Raw genomic sequence first — 16,121 nt, forward strand, 5'->3', positions numbered from 1 at the left:
CTTTAAGATTCCATGTTCAAATCTAGGTTGCGCATCCGAAGCCGAAGTGGCTAACTACAGAGCTTACCACGACCACACTAACTGGCAGGCAGATAATGCTCCCCAATTCTGAGATCAGTCAATTTGAATCGCAATACATTTATCTATGGGCAAAGGCACCGGTGAAAATATGCGTCTGCAAAAATAGATATCAGCATTTGGTGCGCAAATCTTCCCAACAGAATGGCAATGTGCAGAAAATTTATTATAAATAAAACAAAACAACACAAACGAAAAACTGCCAGCAATCCTTTAAACTTCTACCCAAACTCTGCCCTCCCACATGTACGTGAGAACACTTTCTATGCAAAAGCTATACAAAAATAACTTTTTAGAAAGCCACAGTATATTGAAATGTATTCTGCAATGATACGTCAATGGCGCAAAAGCAATGATAAGCTTCTTAATGTTACTGTACATGTTAATGTGATATACATCAAAAACCTCTCATGTTAACGTAACTACTTGAACAGCAAAGGCAAATAAAACTATTCCCCAACCACAAATAAGTGGTTCCCCTTTCATGCACAAATCTCTGACAATTCCAGACAAACATGCCACAACTTGACACACGAGCCAAAAACAAATGCTCATGCACCTGCATGCCACTGAACGTCCAGTAAGTATAGGGAGAAAAATCTAGTGAAGGAAAGAAAGAAAAGGGCATGCAAAAGCCCACAAAATGGTTTCAAAAGTTTCTGCTCTAAATGTTTCAAAATTAAAACGTGAAATAGGGTGACTAATAGAAAGTTACAAGAAAGAGAAAAAAGGAAAAAGGGGAAAGGGAGGAGGGGGACAAGGGAAAGTACGACTGGTGTTCTACACCAGGTATGGCCTGCACTCGTGCTTAGCTTGCATAGAGCAAACAGTCCAGATAACACTGGGCACATTGAAAACAGGTGGGGAAATATGTATGCAGAGAAAGCAACGAACTAAAGTGCCTTAAAGTAAAGTCTCAAAACGATGTTACAGCTGCTGACCGATTTTTCGGACTAAGCAGGACCCAAAAAATGGTCCACCTATCCCACGAACTTCAAAAACCTCTACTAAGATAAAATCAGCTTGAAAAAAATCACTAGTTTTGCCCTTTGTAATGTTCCACCCACAAGCGATAATAGATTGTATTCGAGCAAAAGTCATGCTTCTGTCATGTCCAGTCTAAGTGCCTGTGGCACATTGCAGGCTGCCGATACTGTTTGCATGGCCCGCAGATCACGGCGCAAACTATGCCACGAACGAGCAATTTTGCAAGGCTGCCCTGCAATGCATGCCCCTTGAAGCAGCTCTGCACAAATATGGTCAGTACGAAATTTCGGCAAACGCGCGCTGCACGAATCAAGGACAGACTGTTTCCAGGGCAACAATGGCCGGCCAGGCCGAGAGAGTTAACAGTCAGCTTGACTGTGGCAGCATTGCCTGCTTGTGAATACATACAAGTTCCTATGAGATGTGTGACAGTTCTATAATAAAGTCTAAAATATCGCGCATGTCCGTATTATCCAAAAAATGATTAGCCCAGAAAATCGGTTGGCTACTGTAAATACAATACGTCCCAGTGAGCTGTAAGCACGAAGCAGCAACGAACTAGAATGCAGTTAGTGACTGCAGTCTGCTTTACACACACAGCAAGGTGTATGCCTTTACCAGACAGTACTTGCTTCTCTATATACGAGAGGAGTAGAGCGAGTGCATACTGAAACACTTACTCTTTAGAATTGCTGTCCACAGCCATCTTGCGAAAAACGTCCTCCATGTCCCTGTGGGCAATTTCGAAAGCGCTTTTTTCCTTGTCGAAGTTGCGCCGCTTCTCTTCCAGCTCGAGCTTCTGCTGCTCCAGGCTTTTCTTCATCTGCTCATGCCTTCGCTGCAGCTGCACATAAATGTCCATACCCAACTTCATCACACTGAAAAAGCTTCCTTTGTTGTGTTTAAACTGGCTTTTTACTAGCCTCCAAAACACTTTCAGGTTGTAGCAGAATAGCACAAACTAGAGAATATATTAATGCATTCAACGACAGTGTGTAGTTGGGCCAGTTGCAGATTTGAGAACATGATGATTGGTTTATTGGTTTATTGGGGTTTAATGTCTCAAAGGCTATGAGGGACACCACAGTGGAGGGCTCCGGAAATTTCGACCACCTGGGGTTGTTTAACGTGCACTGACATCGCACGGTACATGGGCCTCTAGAATTTCGCCTTCATCGAAATCTGGCTGCCACGGTCGGAATCGAACCCGCGTCTTTCGGGCCAGCAGCCGAGCACCATAACCAATGAGCCACCGCGGCGGGGCAGAACATGATGAGAAAACAATGCGACGATGCAGACTTCTTGCATCCTCCTCAACAGTATGATGCCATCTATAATGCACAGCCTTTAATTCAGTACTTGTAGAGTATGCTGAAAAAACATCCTATTGTGCTGTTTCCAGGAAAGCAGCTTTTAAGCACAGGGAAAGCACGAAACATTGAAGAGAAAAAAAACCTGTGTCACTAGGCACTAGCATGCAGTTGTTACAGAAATAAACAAATCGATTGCACTCGAGCTCAAGAGGTGGCGGCACCGGTGGTGCAGGCACTAGTACCGACTGCACAGGCTAGATGGCGCGAGACGGGATGACCCCCCTCGATCCTTCCCATCCTTATTCCGGGAACTGATAGCTTCAGGGTCAGGAGGACCTCTTAAAAAGGGACTGCACGCCTCAACCGGGGAGAGCTGACCAGCTTGCTCCCGTGAGGAAAGTCGAGGCACGACCCGCCAGATGATCCGAACGAGAGCTGGCCAAGACAGCCAGTCATAGAACTGTGAGTCACCGCTGCCACAGCATACGATGACCGTGTAGCCTGTCCCTATCTTGTAAACAGTCTATGTGTGGTTTACCCGGCTAACTGATTGTGGATGACTGTGCTGAGACACGACTCACCAGGCATTGCTTCCTCGGTCGAGTAGGCAACCCAACTTTAGGTAGCAATCAACAATCGCAACACAATAATGATAATGCCATGAAACACACTCCAAATAAAAGGAGAAATGCTGTACCTAACTGTCTGCAGTGACTACAACACAGTAAAGATGACAGCCTCGGCATGCTGTTGTGCTGAAATAATGCATCTACAAAATAAATACAGCCACAACATAGAAAAGCAACAGGAACCTCACGAAAATTTTTGAGGCAGTGTCATTGTTTTGCATACCACCAAACGAAAATAGAAAGGGCGAAGAAGACACAGTAGAACCCCACTACAGTTAACTTGCATATAGTAAGAACATGGGTATAGTAAAGCGAAACTCCGGTCCTGTTTCACCTTCCATAGATGACTGTACATTTTTTTTTTTTGGTTTATAGTAAACGCATGACAATGTGCTTCACACAGAACGATGACCTCGCGGCACTGTGCAGCCAAGGACATCTCAGGGCAACAGACATATAACATGGTGATGACAACAGTCAGAGCCAAACGGAAATTGAAGACCATAAAATACTGCTCTCTGAGATGGCTTATCCACTAGGTTAGTAAGCTGCAAGGAGAAGACAACTTTCTGAAAGCCTTACGGTTATGAGGCAAGGCACGCGGCGCGCATGAAAGAAAATGAAAGAAAAGCTGGCTATGAATGTGGAAAGAAGGTGGCATGGGGCACTGGGAAAGAGAAGGCAGTAAAGGAGCTGTGAGAAGTAGGAAAAGGAAAAAAAAAAAGGGGGGGTCTATATTGTTACGAAGAAGAAGAGGGCAGTGGCGCGGGACGGAGCGCCCGAGCTAGGCCCACAGCCATTAAATCATATCTGCCATCATGTCGTCCTTTTTCTAGGCTTGCTACCTCGTAACATTTGGTGTGAGGTGCGGGGTACATCGTCATCATGGTCCCTGGAGCATCGCCACCTTCTGCTCGCCTTCGTCGTTGGTCGAGGGGACCTGGACTTTGCCACCGGCTCAACCCAAGCCCAACCAGACCAGAACCGACCAGCCGCTTTCCCCCGCCCCGTCCCCAGCCCCGACCACAAGACACGACGACCAGGACCAGACGCAGCATGACCCGACGACGACCCGAATCAAGACGGCACCCCCGCCCAAGCTGTCCAGCGAGTCCTCAATCCCTGACCTTCGGCTGTGGCGACCGACCGCTGGACCTGCTCCGGGGACAACCGTTCACCAGATCATCTCGTTCATCTTGGTGGCAAGCCTTCCATCTTCTTCTATCCTTTGTGATCATGGTCATCGCCACCTCATCATTGAAAATTTAAGCAATCGATTGGGACGATCGCTCGGAGGACCCGGGTCATGTTACGAAGAAGAGGGCAGTGGCACGGGACGGAGCGCCCGCACTAGGCCCACAGCCATTAAATCATATCATCTGCCATCATGTCATCCTTTTTTTAGGCTTGCCACCTCGTAACAATATTAACGTATGGTCACTGTCTCAAGACAGCGACCATACGCTACAAGTCTCAGAATTTTCATAAGTTTAAGCCTGACTTTGAATAAATTGTGGCACCTGCACTGTATAACTGAACAGGTGCTTTGAATCTCCAGTAAGAGTAGATCTGCTCCATACAATACTGTTTAAGAGGTTCACTAAAAAGAGCTCGTCCAGCAAACATGACTGTCTAAAAAAAAATACTAAAAAGAGAACATAATGGATCTGTTATGCTGAGATGGTTTATAAGAACAGTGCTCCTGACAAACTACTATATGTGTGAACACCTACTTTCCATCAGCCTTTTCCAAGTTATTCTAAAATTTTGACAGCTGAAAATCTAACCTGGCTCAGCTCTGTATACGAGATGGCAGCAAGTTAAATGTCTGTACCTTTATAACCCCTTCAAGCGCTGTGTCCATGTCTGTGGACATAATAAAATGGGCTGATATCTGGGAAACCATGTGCAGAAACATATCAAGCCAGGCATGCGAAATGACTGCAGGAAACCATTTTTAAAATGGACACTTGGGGTTTTGCAGTAACTCCGGTATAGCTACAGGGAGTGTGTGGGTTTCTTTTGCTTATATTGCAAGCCAAAGTGATTTAAAATGCATAAAATGGGCTGATATTTTAATATAATGACTTCACATAACAGCAATGAGTCTAATGAAGTACAGTGGGGACCACTTAATCAATACAGAAAGGGTATAAATCATTACAGAAACCCAGAAATTTTTGTTGTGCAATCGTGCATGCTATTTATAAAAACCTGAAAAAGTTTCCCCCATTAGACAATAATTAGCAACTGAAGGGGATATAGCCAAGCATTTACACAGACCACAAATTTTAAAGTAAACGGATATGTGATAACGTCAATGTCGAATATAGATTCTGTGTGATAGAACAACTATTAAAGCAGTGAGCAATTTTCATCTTTTGACTGTCAGCACAGCCTAGATTCAGAACTTTCTGAACTTTATAAATACACACTATCGCAATGTCCTACAAGTGATCCGCGAATTCTGCCTCAGCATCAACAATGCAACATGGACTATGCTTCCCTGAGCAGTGTACCCAAGTGGCCATCAACACCACCCGGGCAAAGGGTAGGGTAGAAATAAAAATATGCAGGGAATACTTACATCAGCTTCTGACTCCTTGAGCTTTTGCATTTTCTCCCGAACCTTCATCTCAAACACCTGCTCCATCTCTTTTTCCATACGCTGCATTTTAGCTTCATGGTCTTTTTTCTCCTCTTCCATTTGGGCCAGGGGGTTCCTGCGGGATCACCATGGTGCCAAATTGGTTGAAAAGGCAGCAGGACAGAGCTCACCTTTGGTGTCTGCCCATAAAAGTTACAAAGCCAAGTACTCAATTTTAATATTCGCCGCTCTAAATTTTTGGTGCCCTCCGTGTGCAGCAGCAGAAACTAGTGCTTGCGGCTGTTCACACTTCTGGGCTTAGAGGGCGCCACACTGTTACAGTGAATGACACATTTAGCACTGCAAATAGCTGCTACCGAATCGTGTTACACAGGCGCAGTAATCTGCGTCGAGTCCACCCCCCCCCTCCCGTCGAGTCCACCCTCCACACACATTCCAGCTATCGTGCAAAAGAACTATGTAATGCCTCACTCTACACTCATGAATCCAAAGAAGTACACTGGTCCAAGAACTGATGGCTCAGTGAGGCATCACTGGCAAGACTAGGACAAAGAATGAAGGACATGCAGAACCACTGGACAACCAGCACCATGTACAGCCTTTGTCAAAAGTTTGGAGCCTAGGGGGTTTTCTTTTGAGCTACACTGTGTCATTCTTAATGGATCTCTAGCGCTCCAAATTTCCTGGACATGAGAAGATTTCTAGTACTGCCTCTTGCAGTAGGTAGGACTTCCATGAATTCTCCTGATGTCCCAATACAAAGCTTGGAAGTGAACACTCTGGGCTCCAAACTTTTGACAAAGACTGTACCTGTATAACTTTGACAGGCCCCCTGTCTGCAACAACATCCTTCTTTGCATATAAAGAACACTTCCCATAAAACTTTGGCAATCAAAAATTAAAACTTCTCTAACTCTGCTCAATACCAAATAAAGTTGTGTTCCAGCTTTCGCAAGTGCACCAAGAGATTCTGTACTTCCAACATCAGCATGAACAAGCTAGTTTTGCATCACATTTATTATTCCCTAGCTTGAATTCAGCATATCATGCAAAAAAAAAAGAATCAAATTGAACCTGACTGTACTAGTTAACGAGCTAGATAAACAATAAATATTGTTTTAACTGAACTGTTGCAACGGAAATGAAACAGATATGGTGAAAACGTGAAAACAGTGCACAAATTAAAAAAAAAAAAATACTGCCACGGCTTTCAGCAGGAACATTCAACCCTTCCAATTCTTATGGAAAGAGAGAAAGAATATTTGACTTGGTGTGTACCAGTTTTTTTTACTTTTTGCACAATGAGACTGGTTGAGCCTTCCTTTGTTCACAAAAGCTCTGATGATACTGATTTTTTTTTTCTTCCAGCTGCCAGCTTTCAGAGGATGATGTCCATCCACAACAATTGCACCTATCAAGTTTGGGCTTTGCTTTTGAGGTGTGCAATTGTTCACATTCTGAATGAGCAAGAACTGGCTAGAAGACTGTTCCTTTCACCTGCTACACAGTATGGTAAAAAAGGAGACTATGAAAAAGTCTAACATGATATTGCTGATGTGCATGTGAACAATGCCATATATAACAGGTGTGCTTGCATTTCTAATTTTTCTCATTACACACACACAAAAAAATGGCCAGGCAGAACACACTGCAATAAAAATATAACATTTTTGAAAAAAAAAAAAAAAACTAACAGATGGTTTAGGACATTGGAATGTAAATGTGAAGTTGAAAAATACCACCAGAAACTCATGTTTTCTTTCTTCTCAGAAGTTTTTCTGCTTATAAAAAGCAGTCCATAAACTTCAAGCATCATTCAAGTGTGGAGTGCACACCAGACTGTATGGTGTATGGTTTGAACATTAATGCTCACATAATATTCCATTACCAACATGCTTTTCATAAAAAGTGAAGGACTGCAAGACAGGTTCTCGAACCAGACCTAGGTGGAGCACACTAGAATTATTAGTGCCCAAAACAAATTCCTCTGCACAACACACATTTAAATTAGGAAAGAGCCGTTAAGTCTAAAATCTCGGTAATCAGATAAAATTGCAGGATAGTTGTATTAATTGAAGGAAAAGTGGCAAAACACACAACAGAATGACATTGGACAAGCGCTCGCAGGCAGATGTAGTAAAAGCACAATCTGAAAACAAGCAAGCAATCTCAAAAGAAATGAAGCTTTCTGCCCACCAATATATTGTCCCCAGAGTGAAATGGCACCTCTCGCCTAACCCGGTTCATTAAGACTAGTCTTGCTTTCGTTTGAATGCAGTGGAGCACATCAATGCTGAGGCTCTAGCAATGCAGCAGACTTAGTGCCAAAATAAGTATGTCTCAACAAACAGCAGCCCACTCTACCTTGCCTTGTACCATGACATCCAAAAATTAAAAGCTTGTTTAAATATTCTTCATTTCATAAAGATCCCTTGCAGCTTTATGCCAGGACAGCCACAACAGTTATGCATTTACCTTTTCAAAACAACACAATCCTCTTAATTACACTAAACTACTAGAGGTCCGTATGTAACCTTGAGGTTTTGTGCACTTGAACCTCTGGAACCGCAATGCATACCAAGAAGATAAACTAAACAAGAAATCTCAAGCAAGGAGCCAAATGTTTTTCAGCCATAACCTGAAAGCCTTTATTTCTTGAAACAGGCTATTTCCAGACTTGCCAATCTGGCTGGCTTCAATTTCCCAGGGTTTTCCATTCCATTTTATCTCTCAGCAAAGTATTAAAAACCTGATTAATATCTTCAAGAAACCATGTTTCCAAAGGCTTAAAGTTGAAAGATTTGTTGCACTTTCAGCATCACTTGCTAAGGCACCTTCACAAACAATTGAACGGAAGAATATTGCATATTAGTATAGTGCATGCATGCACGCGCACACACACACACGCACACAAGAACAGCTTCTCCTATAAGCAGGTACACATTGTTTAATGTTCTGGCCACCAGGACTCACTGCTGCAGCTACACTGAGACCTGAGTGAATAGTAGACGCTTGTCCAGAAAGTAAAACTAGACAATCGTTTATGTATTTGCAAAATGTTCCTAAACATTATCAGCATCTTCGACTTCCTCTCGGGTGCCTTTAGTAGTTTACAACAGATGGCAGCACAATCACACCTTTTCGAAGACTGCGATTGCCTCTGAGCTTCAAGCTTCAATGGCATGGCAATCAAAGGCATGGTAGCTGCCCACAGTGTGCCACTGAACAAAAGCGTACGACTCCAAGAGGGTACAAAACTATCTTGGCGATTTGTTATGCTTGCTTTGCCCAAACAAGTGCACAACTGCTGACTACTGCAAGCAGCAAGGACATATGATTTTCCCCACACACATTGTGTAGCACGAAAGAAGCGAAGGCAGAGTGAAAGTGCCCCAAAGTGCCTGTGCCACTACAACAGATATACTGGCAAACTGCACGTAAACCTTTGCGCAGAGTCCAATTTCATGAAAGACATATCTATTCAATGCCAATTTCTTGGCAAGTGTAAGCCCTTTTTCGAAAATTCTCAGAAACAAGAGACAACAACACTACACAGAACTGTACTATTTCTCACCTGGCAGGCCATACAAGAAGCCCCTACAAGGCCATAAAAAGTTGTAGCTACTCTGAGTATGGCCTTGAATGTTTTTTTTTAAATGACAAACCAGCCTTCAATGATAAAAGCAGGGAAAAATAAACAGTACTAAAAATGATAAAAAATGCCTTTTTTGTGCTATTTCAAAAAAATGTCTTTCTTACAGTAAGCACTTCTACTCCATGCAGGTTACCATAAACAGAATAAAGACCCAGAACAGCAGCATTTACCTTCTTTCATGTTACAAAAAAATATATATATATAAAAAAATGCATGACCAAAAAGCATGCTCACAAATGAAACGGAACAATTACGAAGACACTACATGAAGCCAGCATGCCAACATTTTTGCATGCATTTTGTGCCATTGCATCAAATGGCAAAGAGCCAGGAAATATGTAAAGAACAGACTTTTGGAAAGAAAGAAAAGGCAGGGTGCAAGGCCCAAGAAGCAGAATGTGTAGCACTCTAAAAAGAAGAGAAAAGATAATAAAGACAAAGACATAGCGTTCCTTAGGGCATTATTTTTTTTTTTTTATCCCAAACACAAGCTCAAAAGGTGGCACTTACCAGAACACCATGTAAGTGTTCAGTATCCTTTGTGGGCAAGAACTAGCAAACAATCAGTGTGTCAATTGCACTGCCTCTTTTGTCTTTACTGAGGAACACGCAACATGACAAAGTAACAGAATGAAGGGTTAGACTACAAGCGAAGAGAGGAAAGACAAGCAAATGTGTCCAGAAAGAGAAAGAGGAGAAGAGAAGGAAGCACCTTTCACTCTACACACACAGACGCAAGCTGTGCCCAGAAGCAGAGTGCAGCTTCAATAAACACAAGCAAACTAAAGAAGTACAAGGCAGCATAAAAAATGAGAAGTAGAATGCAACAAGCCTCTAGAAGAAACAATGCAACTAGATTTAAATCAGTATTTCATCCTGTATTTTAAGAATTCATGTCCCCATAAAAGCTGTTTTCGTGCAAGCTGAAGTCACTGCTTTGAAGGCACAGATGGCGCATGTACGAGAGAATGCAAAAGAAAGCCCATGTGAACTGGGGCTTTATTGACACGTGTCTACAACGTGTAATCCTCACTGCTTATGAATCCCTACACCACAGTAGAACCTCGTTGATGTTTAAAAAAACAATACGGAAAAAATTTGTATTATCCGGGGAACACGTCACCCTACTAAGGCTTTCAAAAATATGACTCAAGACTAATGTACCAAAGCCACTTTCACTTACTACAAAAGCCAGCAAGTGCTTGTTAATGCAACACCTGAAGATATTTCTTGGTGCTTGATGGCTTCTTTTTGTGCAAAAGCTCCGCAACATAGTTAAACCTCGTTATGGTGAGCACTTAAAAAATCATAGTTGCTAGCACTTCTTTGGACACAAGGGACAAAAGAACACATATGCACAGGATTTTGAATGCCTTCCAACTAACCCAAGTTTGCGCCTTAATAAGTATCACTTAAAAAACCGTAAATAGTTGATATAACCGAAATTCATAATATAAAATTTTATCAAAAATACGCACAAAAACAGCGCTGTTTAGCCAGTGAAGGGATGACAGCTCAGGTGATGTTTACTAAAGAAACGAGGAGACATTTTCCCAAGTTTTAGCGGTGTTTTTGAGAGTGGTCGTGGCGATTTTGAAGGCAGCAAAAAACATGGAAAATAGTACATCACAGTGAAAGCTATCAGCCCTTTCACTACTTCTGTGACAGCCAATATGATGCAGAAGGTTAGAAACTTGGGGAAGTTGGTATGGTGTCATGGTGAATCTACAAGCGCGAAAGACAGGGACGAGAAAGGACACAAAACAAGCACTGTAGGTGCAGAGCTTGTTTTGTCTCCTTTCGTGTCCCTGTGTTTCGCGCTGGTAGATTCATCATAAGTTGATATGAGCACAGGAAGGTCACTCCAGTGGCACAACCATTCACGCCACTGCATCCAAGATGCTGCCAACGGGTGCGAAAGACTCAACGCGTGCTGACAGCCTAGCTACCAACCCTCAATGTTGCTCTATCTTCCATGGTGCTGTTGGTGAGTGCGAGATTTGAACACTATCACGAGATAAAAGCGTGAACCTTGACATGTATGCTTCCCGCACCAGTCACTTGTGTAGCGTGGCGAAGCCTGACGCCTGATATCCAAGCAGGTGCCACATGTCGGAGGGGAGGGGGGGTCAATATACAGTGTAATCCACATATAACGATACCAGATATAATGATATATCGCTTATAACGATCAAATTCTTCAGATTTATCAATTCCCCCATTGCTACTATGTAAAAGTAAACCATATACCGTATTTACTCGCGTAATAGGCGCACTCGCATAATAGGCGCACCCCTAGTTAGGGCGCGAAAAATCAGATTTTTTTATTTCCGCGCATAATAGGCGCACCCCGAACTTGGCACTGTGATCAATACTGTATTTACACGATTGCAAGCCGACGCCTCGCCACCCCCCGCTTCCCAATCTTTATTTTAACAAAGTTTTTGCTGAACTGACTACTAGTCCCTACTAGTGCTGCTGCCGTCGCAGCTGCTGCGGACCCACAGCACGTACAACGACATCGCGTAGAACAGCCGCACACAGTTTTCAGGGATGCTCACTTTAAACGTCTGTTTGGAAAGCTTCATCTCCAGCCGGAAACGTTCCCGACTTAGGCCCGCGAAAACCTCGGCGCTTGGAGTCGAGTCGCGTACGAAAATTTAGGGACCCCGCAGTCGCAACTGCTGCACTTCTGCCATGTCGTATTTTCCGACCTGCCGCACGCTTGCCGCGTTCGAGAGCAAACTCCCAGCCGTGTAGATGTAAAGGTGCTTGCCCGTCCAGCTAAAACATCAACGCTCCGCGGCAAAGCCATAAACCACGATAACTATCGCGCTACTGCAAATCCCGGCACTTGACAGCAACAACAACAACAACAACAAAAAAAACGAGCTGGAGATGCTGATGGCGATATAGATAGCGAAAGCTCGCGGGGGGGGGGGGGGGGGGGGGGGGGGGGGACGATGATGATGATAAGCTTGGCCTTGGGCGGCGTCTGGAAGCTCCTGTGCGCGTGTGTGGCCTCCGCGATCAAGCGCCCGTTGCGCGCAGCCGGAGCCGATCGCGGAGGCCTCGGCGCGTGCATTCCGAAAGTTTCGGTGCGGCCCTTACACGGACCCTTTTTTTTTTTTTTTAACATTTTCTTCGCGAAAACGGGGTGCGGCCTGTACACGAGTGCGTTTACGCGGTGTGTTCAATTTTGCCAGTCGAAAAATTTCCGGAAATTTTACCCCGCGTAATAGGCGCACCCCGAACTTTGAGCCGGATTTTCTGGAAAAAAAGTGCGCCTATTATGCGAGTAAATACGGTATAATGATAAAATTATCGGTAAAATAATGGATACAATGACAGGATTTTGGCCGCCCAGAAGGTGTTTACCTCCAAAACTTGTCCGAAAGTTTGATTAAAAAAGAAAATACTTTGAAGAGAATGATGTGAAAACTCAGCAAATGGTCCGGTGTGACGAGGTCATGCAAGGACATTGGGTACAGCGTTTGGAACCAAGTGCTATCATCATCGCAACGCTGGATGGAGGAGGGAAAAGCTTGCTTGGCCGCCACCATGCAATGCTTTCTCAAGCAAACGCAGTTTCCACTGTTTCCGCCCGTTTGTGGGTTCGTGAACTGGGTAAAATGGTGGTGGCTAAGCACAAGGTCATATCTCTGAACTGCACTTTTGTCACTGAGCATCTAATTTTTTTTTATGTGTTAGTTTTTCATGGTGCGATCCTCAATTTCATGCTGTCTGCAGCGCAGACGTTGACAGCGCACCAAGATGCTGTGCGCCACCAATAACACCACGGCGTGTTTATCTTTTGATGGCAGGTCAGTGGGGGGTGGCTTGTTTGGTGAACTTGGTAGGGCGTCAAGATGCTGTGTGCCCTTACAAGAGCGCCGGCAGTGGTGTCTACATGGATGGGGTATACCTACAAGCATAAGGGAATATGTGGGTGTGTTCTTTTTGCTTTCTTTCGCCAGTCCAGATATAATGATAATCAGTTATATCGATTGGATTTTCTGGTTTTCTTATAAGTGGATTGCACTGTATCCGTTTTAGGGCTAACCGCATTTGGTATATCAAGTGAAAATTACGTTTATGAAAAAAAAAAAAAAAGAGGAACAGTTTGATATAGCCAATAATTAGTAATATCAGTGTTCATTACATCGAGGTTTGACTGTATACACTTCACACTTGAGGGTCATGGAGGCCATACAACTAGCTGTCGCTTACGGAAAATCAGTGAGTGCCTCGACAGTACCGATTTTCACACTTGCAAGGGTGACTTGTGAGTCTTGTTCCTGAAGCCGGATGTGGAAAAAGCTTCCGTTCACTGCTGAGGTACTGCTGACTGATTTGGCAGTTTGCAACTAGCAGTCGCAAGGCTAGAAAATCTAGCAGTGTACGGCCACCTTGAGACTGCTGCTTTTCGACTAAACCATCTAACCTCTGTGACTCGCAAGTGTGAATAGGCCGTAATGGCAAAGAAAAATGTAGGGGAAAACTCTTCGTTGTCTTCTTTTTCTTTCAAATGCTTCGCCTTATTTCATTTATGCATTGCGGAGAAGCCACTGACATCTGACTGCAACTGCGTACTTGCCTGTGCTGCGTGTACCCAGGCTTGACTAGTTTGTTAGTGCCATGCCATTGTTGAATAATTCGCCCCATAGCACTTATGCACTGTGCAGAAGCCACTCTGGCAGTTGACTGCCACTATGTTCCTGCTGGTCAAGATGTGTCCCCAGGCTACTCCTGCTTGCATTTTTGTGCATCGTCATTGTTTTTGATGCTTTGACCCACTGCATTTGTGCATTGCGGAGAAGCTGCAGTGAAAACTGATTGCCTTTGCATTTTACATCACGTGGACCCAGACTCAGCCCACTTGTATATTAGCACACCTTCATATAGTCACTACATGTATCGTGCAATCAGAATTTGATAAGTTATGAACACACTTGCAGGGAAGTCATTATCCGGGAACATATCAACCAAGAAAAGAGTATAACCCTATAGGAAATTTTTACTGCTCCTGATATCAACTGCATGAGCGAAGAAATTTTGTGAACCAGGCTCGCATCAACGAGGTTTTACTGTAAATCTCTACAACACGCATTAAATGCATATTGCATCAAGTACCTTTCACAAATTTAAACTAATCACTAATTCCTTAAAAATTTCATCCTGAATATAAAGTGCACACATCAGAAGCTACACACATTGTGCTGTTTTGAAAGTAGGAAGTGTATCAGTCATCAGAGCTCAATGTGCAGCCCAACTGCTGAGAGAAGAAGAGCTTGGGTAGCTTTCATGTTAAATAGCAAACTACACATGCAATGCAGAAGTAAACAAGTAGCAGGGTGCACTGGTTAAACGAACACTTCGTTAGAGTATTACTACAAGATCACCAACCAACTTGTCTGCCTTTTCTGCTTGGACAACAGGTGAAAGCAAAATGGCCAACAAAGCACGAAGTATGTGGAACTAACTAAAGCTCTCCAGAAAACCAGTATTCTGTTTTGAGATTGATAAGGCTTGCAGCTCCAATGCCGTGAAGGCAAAAATTTTGAAAAATCCATGGTCCCTTCAGTTGAACTGTTCAGATGCCACATAAATACTAGCCAATAAATAAATGGGTAAATATCAGGGGTGCACGAATATTCAAAAATTTCGAATATGAATAGAATATGTTTACTATTCGGTTTACATTCGTATTCAAGAAACTGACATTTGAGAATTATAGAATATTTGAAATTTTCTGATTATATTCGAAAATTTTCAGACATTTGGCAGAGATTGAATGCCACAGTGACTTTCATATACCCGCCCATGGCAAAACTAGAATATCTGAGAAAATTACCCAAAGATCGAGTTTAAAATGTCAGGGAAAGAATACAAGGAGCCCCTTCGCTTTCTTCTCCGTCATTCATTGCATGGGTCGGTCCAATTCGGACAATGATAAACTTGAACCTCAAGCGAAATTCTGTAAATGGGTTTTCCTACACGCGATGAGAACAAGATGGCCGACCACATGCTTCGAACAAACGTAATGCGAATGCGTGCGTTGTTTTTTTTTGTTTGTATGATCCTACAATTATGTGTCACACACCTAATGTCCACATCCGTGGCACTTGTTCTGTCGCCTTCACAACTCTTCTAGCAAAAGCTCCGCCATCTTGTTTTGGTCAACTATGATATGAAGAAAAACCCACTTGCCGAAGTTTGCATGGGGCTCCCGAAGTGGGGCTGAGTCAAGATGTCACCGGCAGTGCAAGTGGCCGCGAAAAAAGGGTCTCCTATTGCATGGTGCACTGTAACCCGTGCACCTCTTACGTGCATGCAACTGCAGGTGCAACGACGACAGCAGGACCCCTGTCATCAGGCCAAAAAATAGCCTGACCCATGTATATTTCGCTTTCTGAGCTTTGCTGCCAGCCTGCAGCGACCGCGGCTATCTGCCGCACATTGGCCAGCCATCCAAAGCCAGCTGTGTGCTAGTTTCAGATGCCGACGTCGTTTCTTTTTCTCCTCGGACACAGTCACGCCATTCTGGTATCAATGGGCCTTTCTCTCGCTTACGTCCGGGTTGTTCGTTCCTCCGAAATGCTGAAACTGCATACTTGTTACAGACTTTTCGCTGTTTGTGCGATGGGTCCTCCTCACAAGGCTACAGCACATTTTCGAATTTTTGGCAGTTTTTTTTTTTCCCCGGAGGGTGAAGGGGGCATCAATAGCTTGACCTTCGGATAATGCAAGTTGTGTCATTAATGGATTTTAATTTGTTACTCATTTTGCAAGACACAGTACAAGTTGCGTACTGTTCTAGTTACAACAGTATGATTTTCATTTTGTACGGT

The 16,121-nt window shown here is 43.6% G+C and overlaps 1 protein-coding gene across 3 annotated transcripts in view; it reads right to left on the reverse strand.

Moving 5' to 3' along the window:
* The window catches only part of LOC149351484 (septin-7-like), a 78,374-nt gene that overhangs the window by 14,778 nt on the left and 47,475 nt on the right, over positions 1 to 16,121 (reverse strand). For all 3 annotated transcript variants that reach the window (XM_089580824.1, XM_089580826.1, XM_089580825.1), the window contains exons 10-11: positions 5,595 to 5,730; positions 1,746 to 1,909 (exon numbers count right to left, since the gene is read on the reverse strand). In XM_089580824.1, coding sequence (XP_089436950.1) covers positions 1,746 to 1,909; positions 5,595 to 5,730 — 300 coding nt within the window. The remainder of the gene's footprint in view (positions 1 to 1,745; positions 1,910 to 5,594; positions 5,731 to 16,121) is intronic.

The sequence above is a fragment of the Amblyomma mixtum genome, chromosome 3 (assembly GCF_055824585.1).
Source record: "Amblyomma mixtum isolate Tamu chromosome 3, ASM5582458v1, whole genome shotgun sequence".
In the NCBI taxonomy this organism is placed as follows: Eukaryota; Metazoa; Arthropoda; class Arachnida; order Ixodida; family Ixodidae; genus Amblyomma; species Amblyomma mixtum.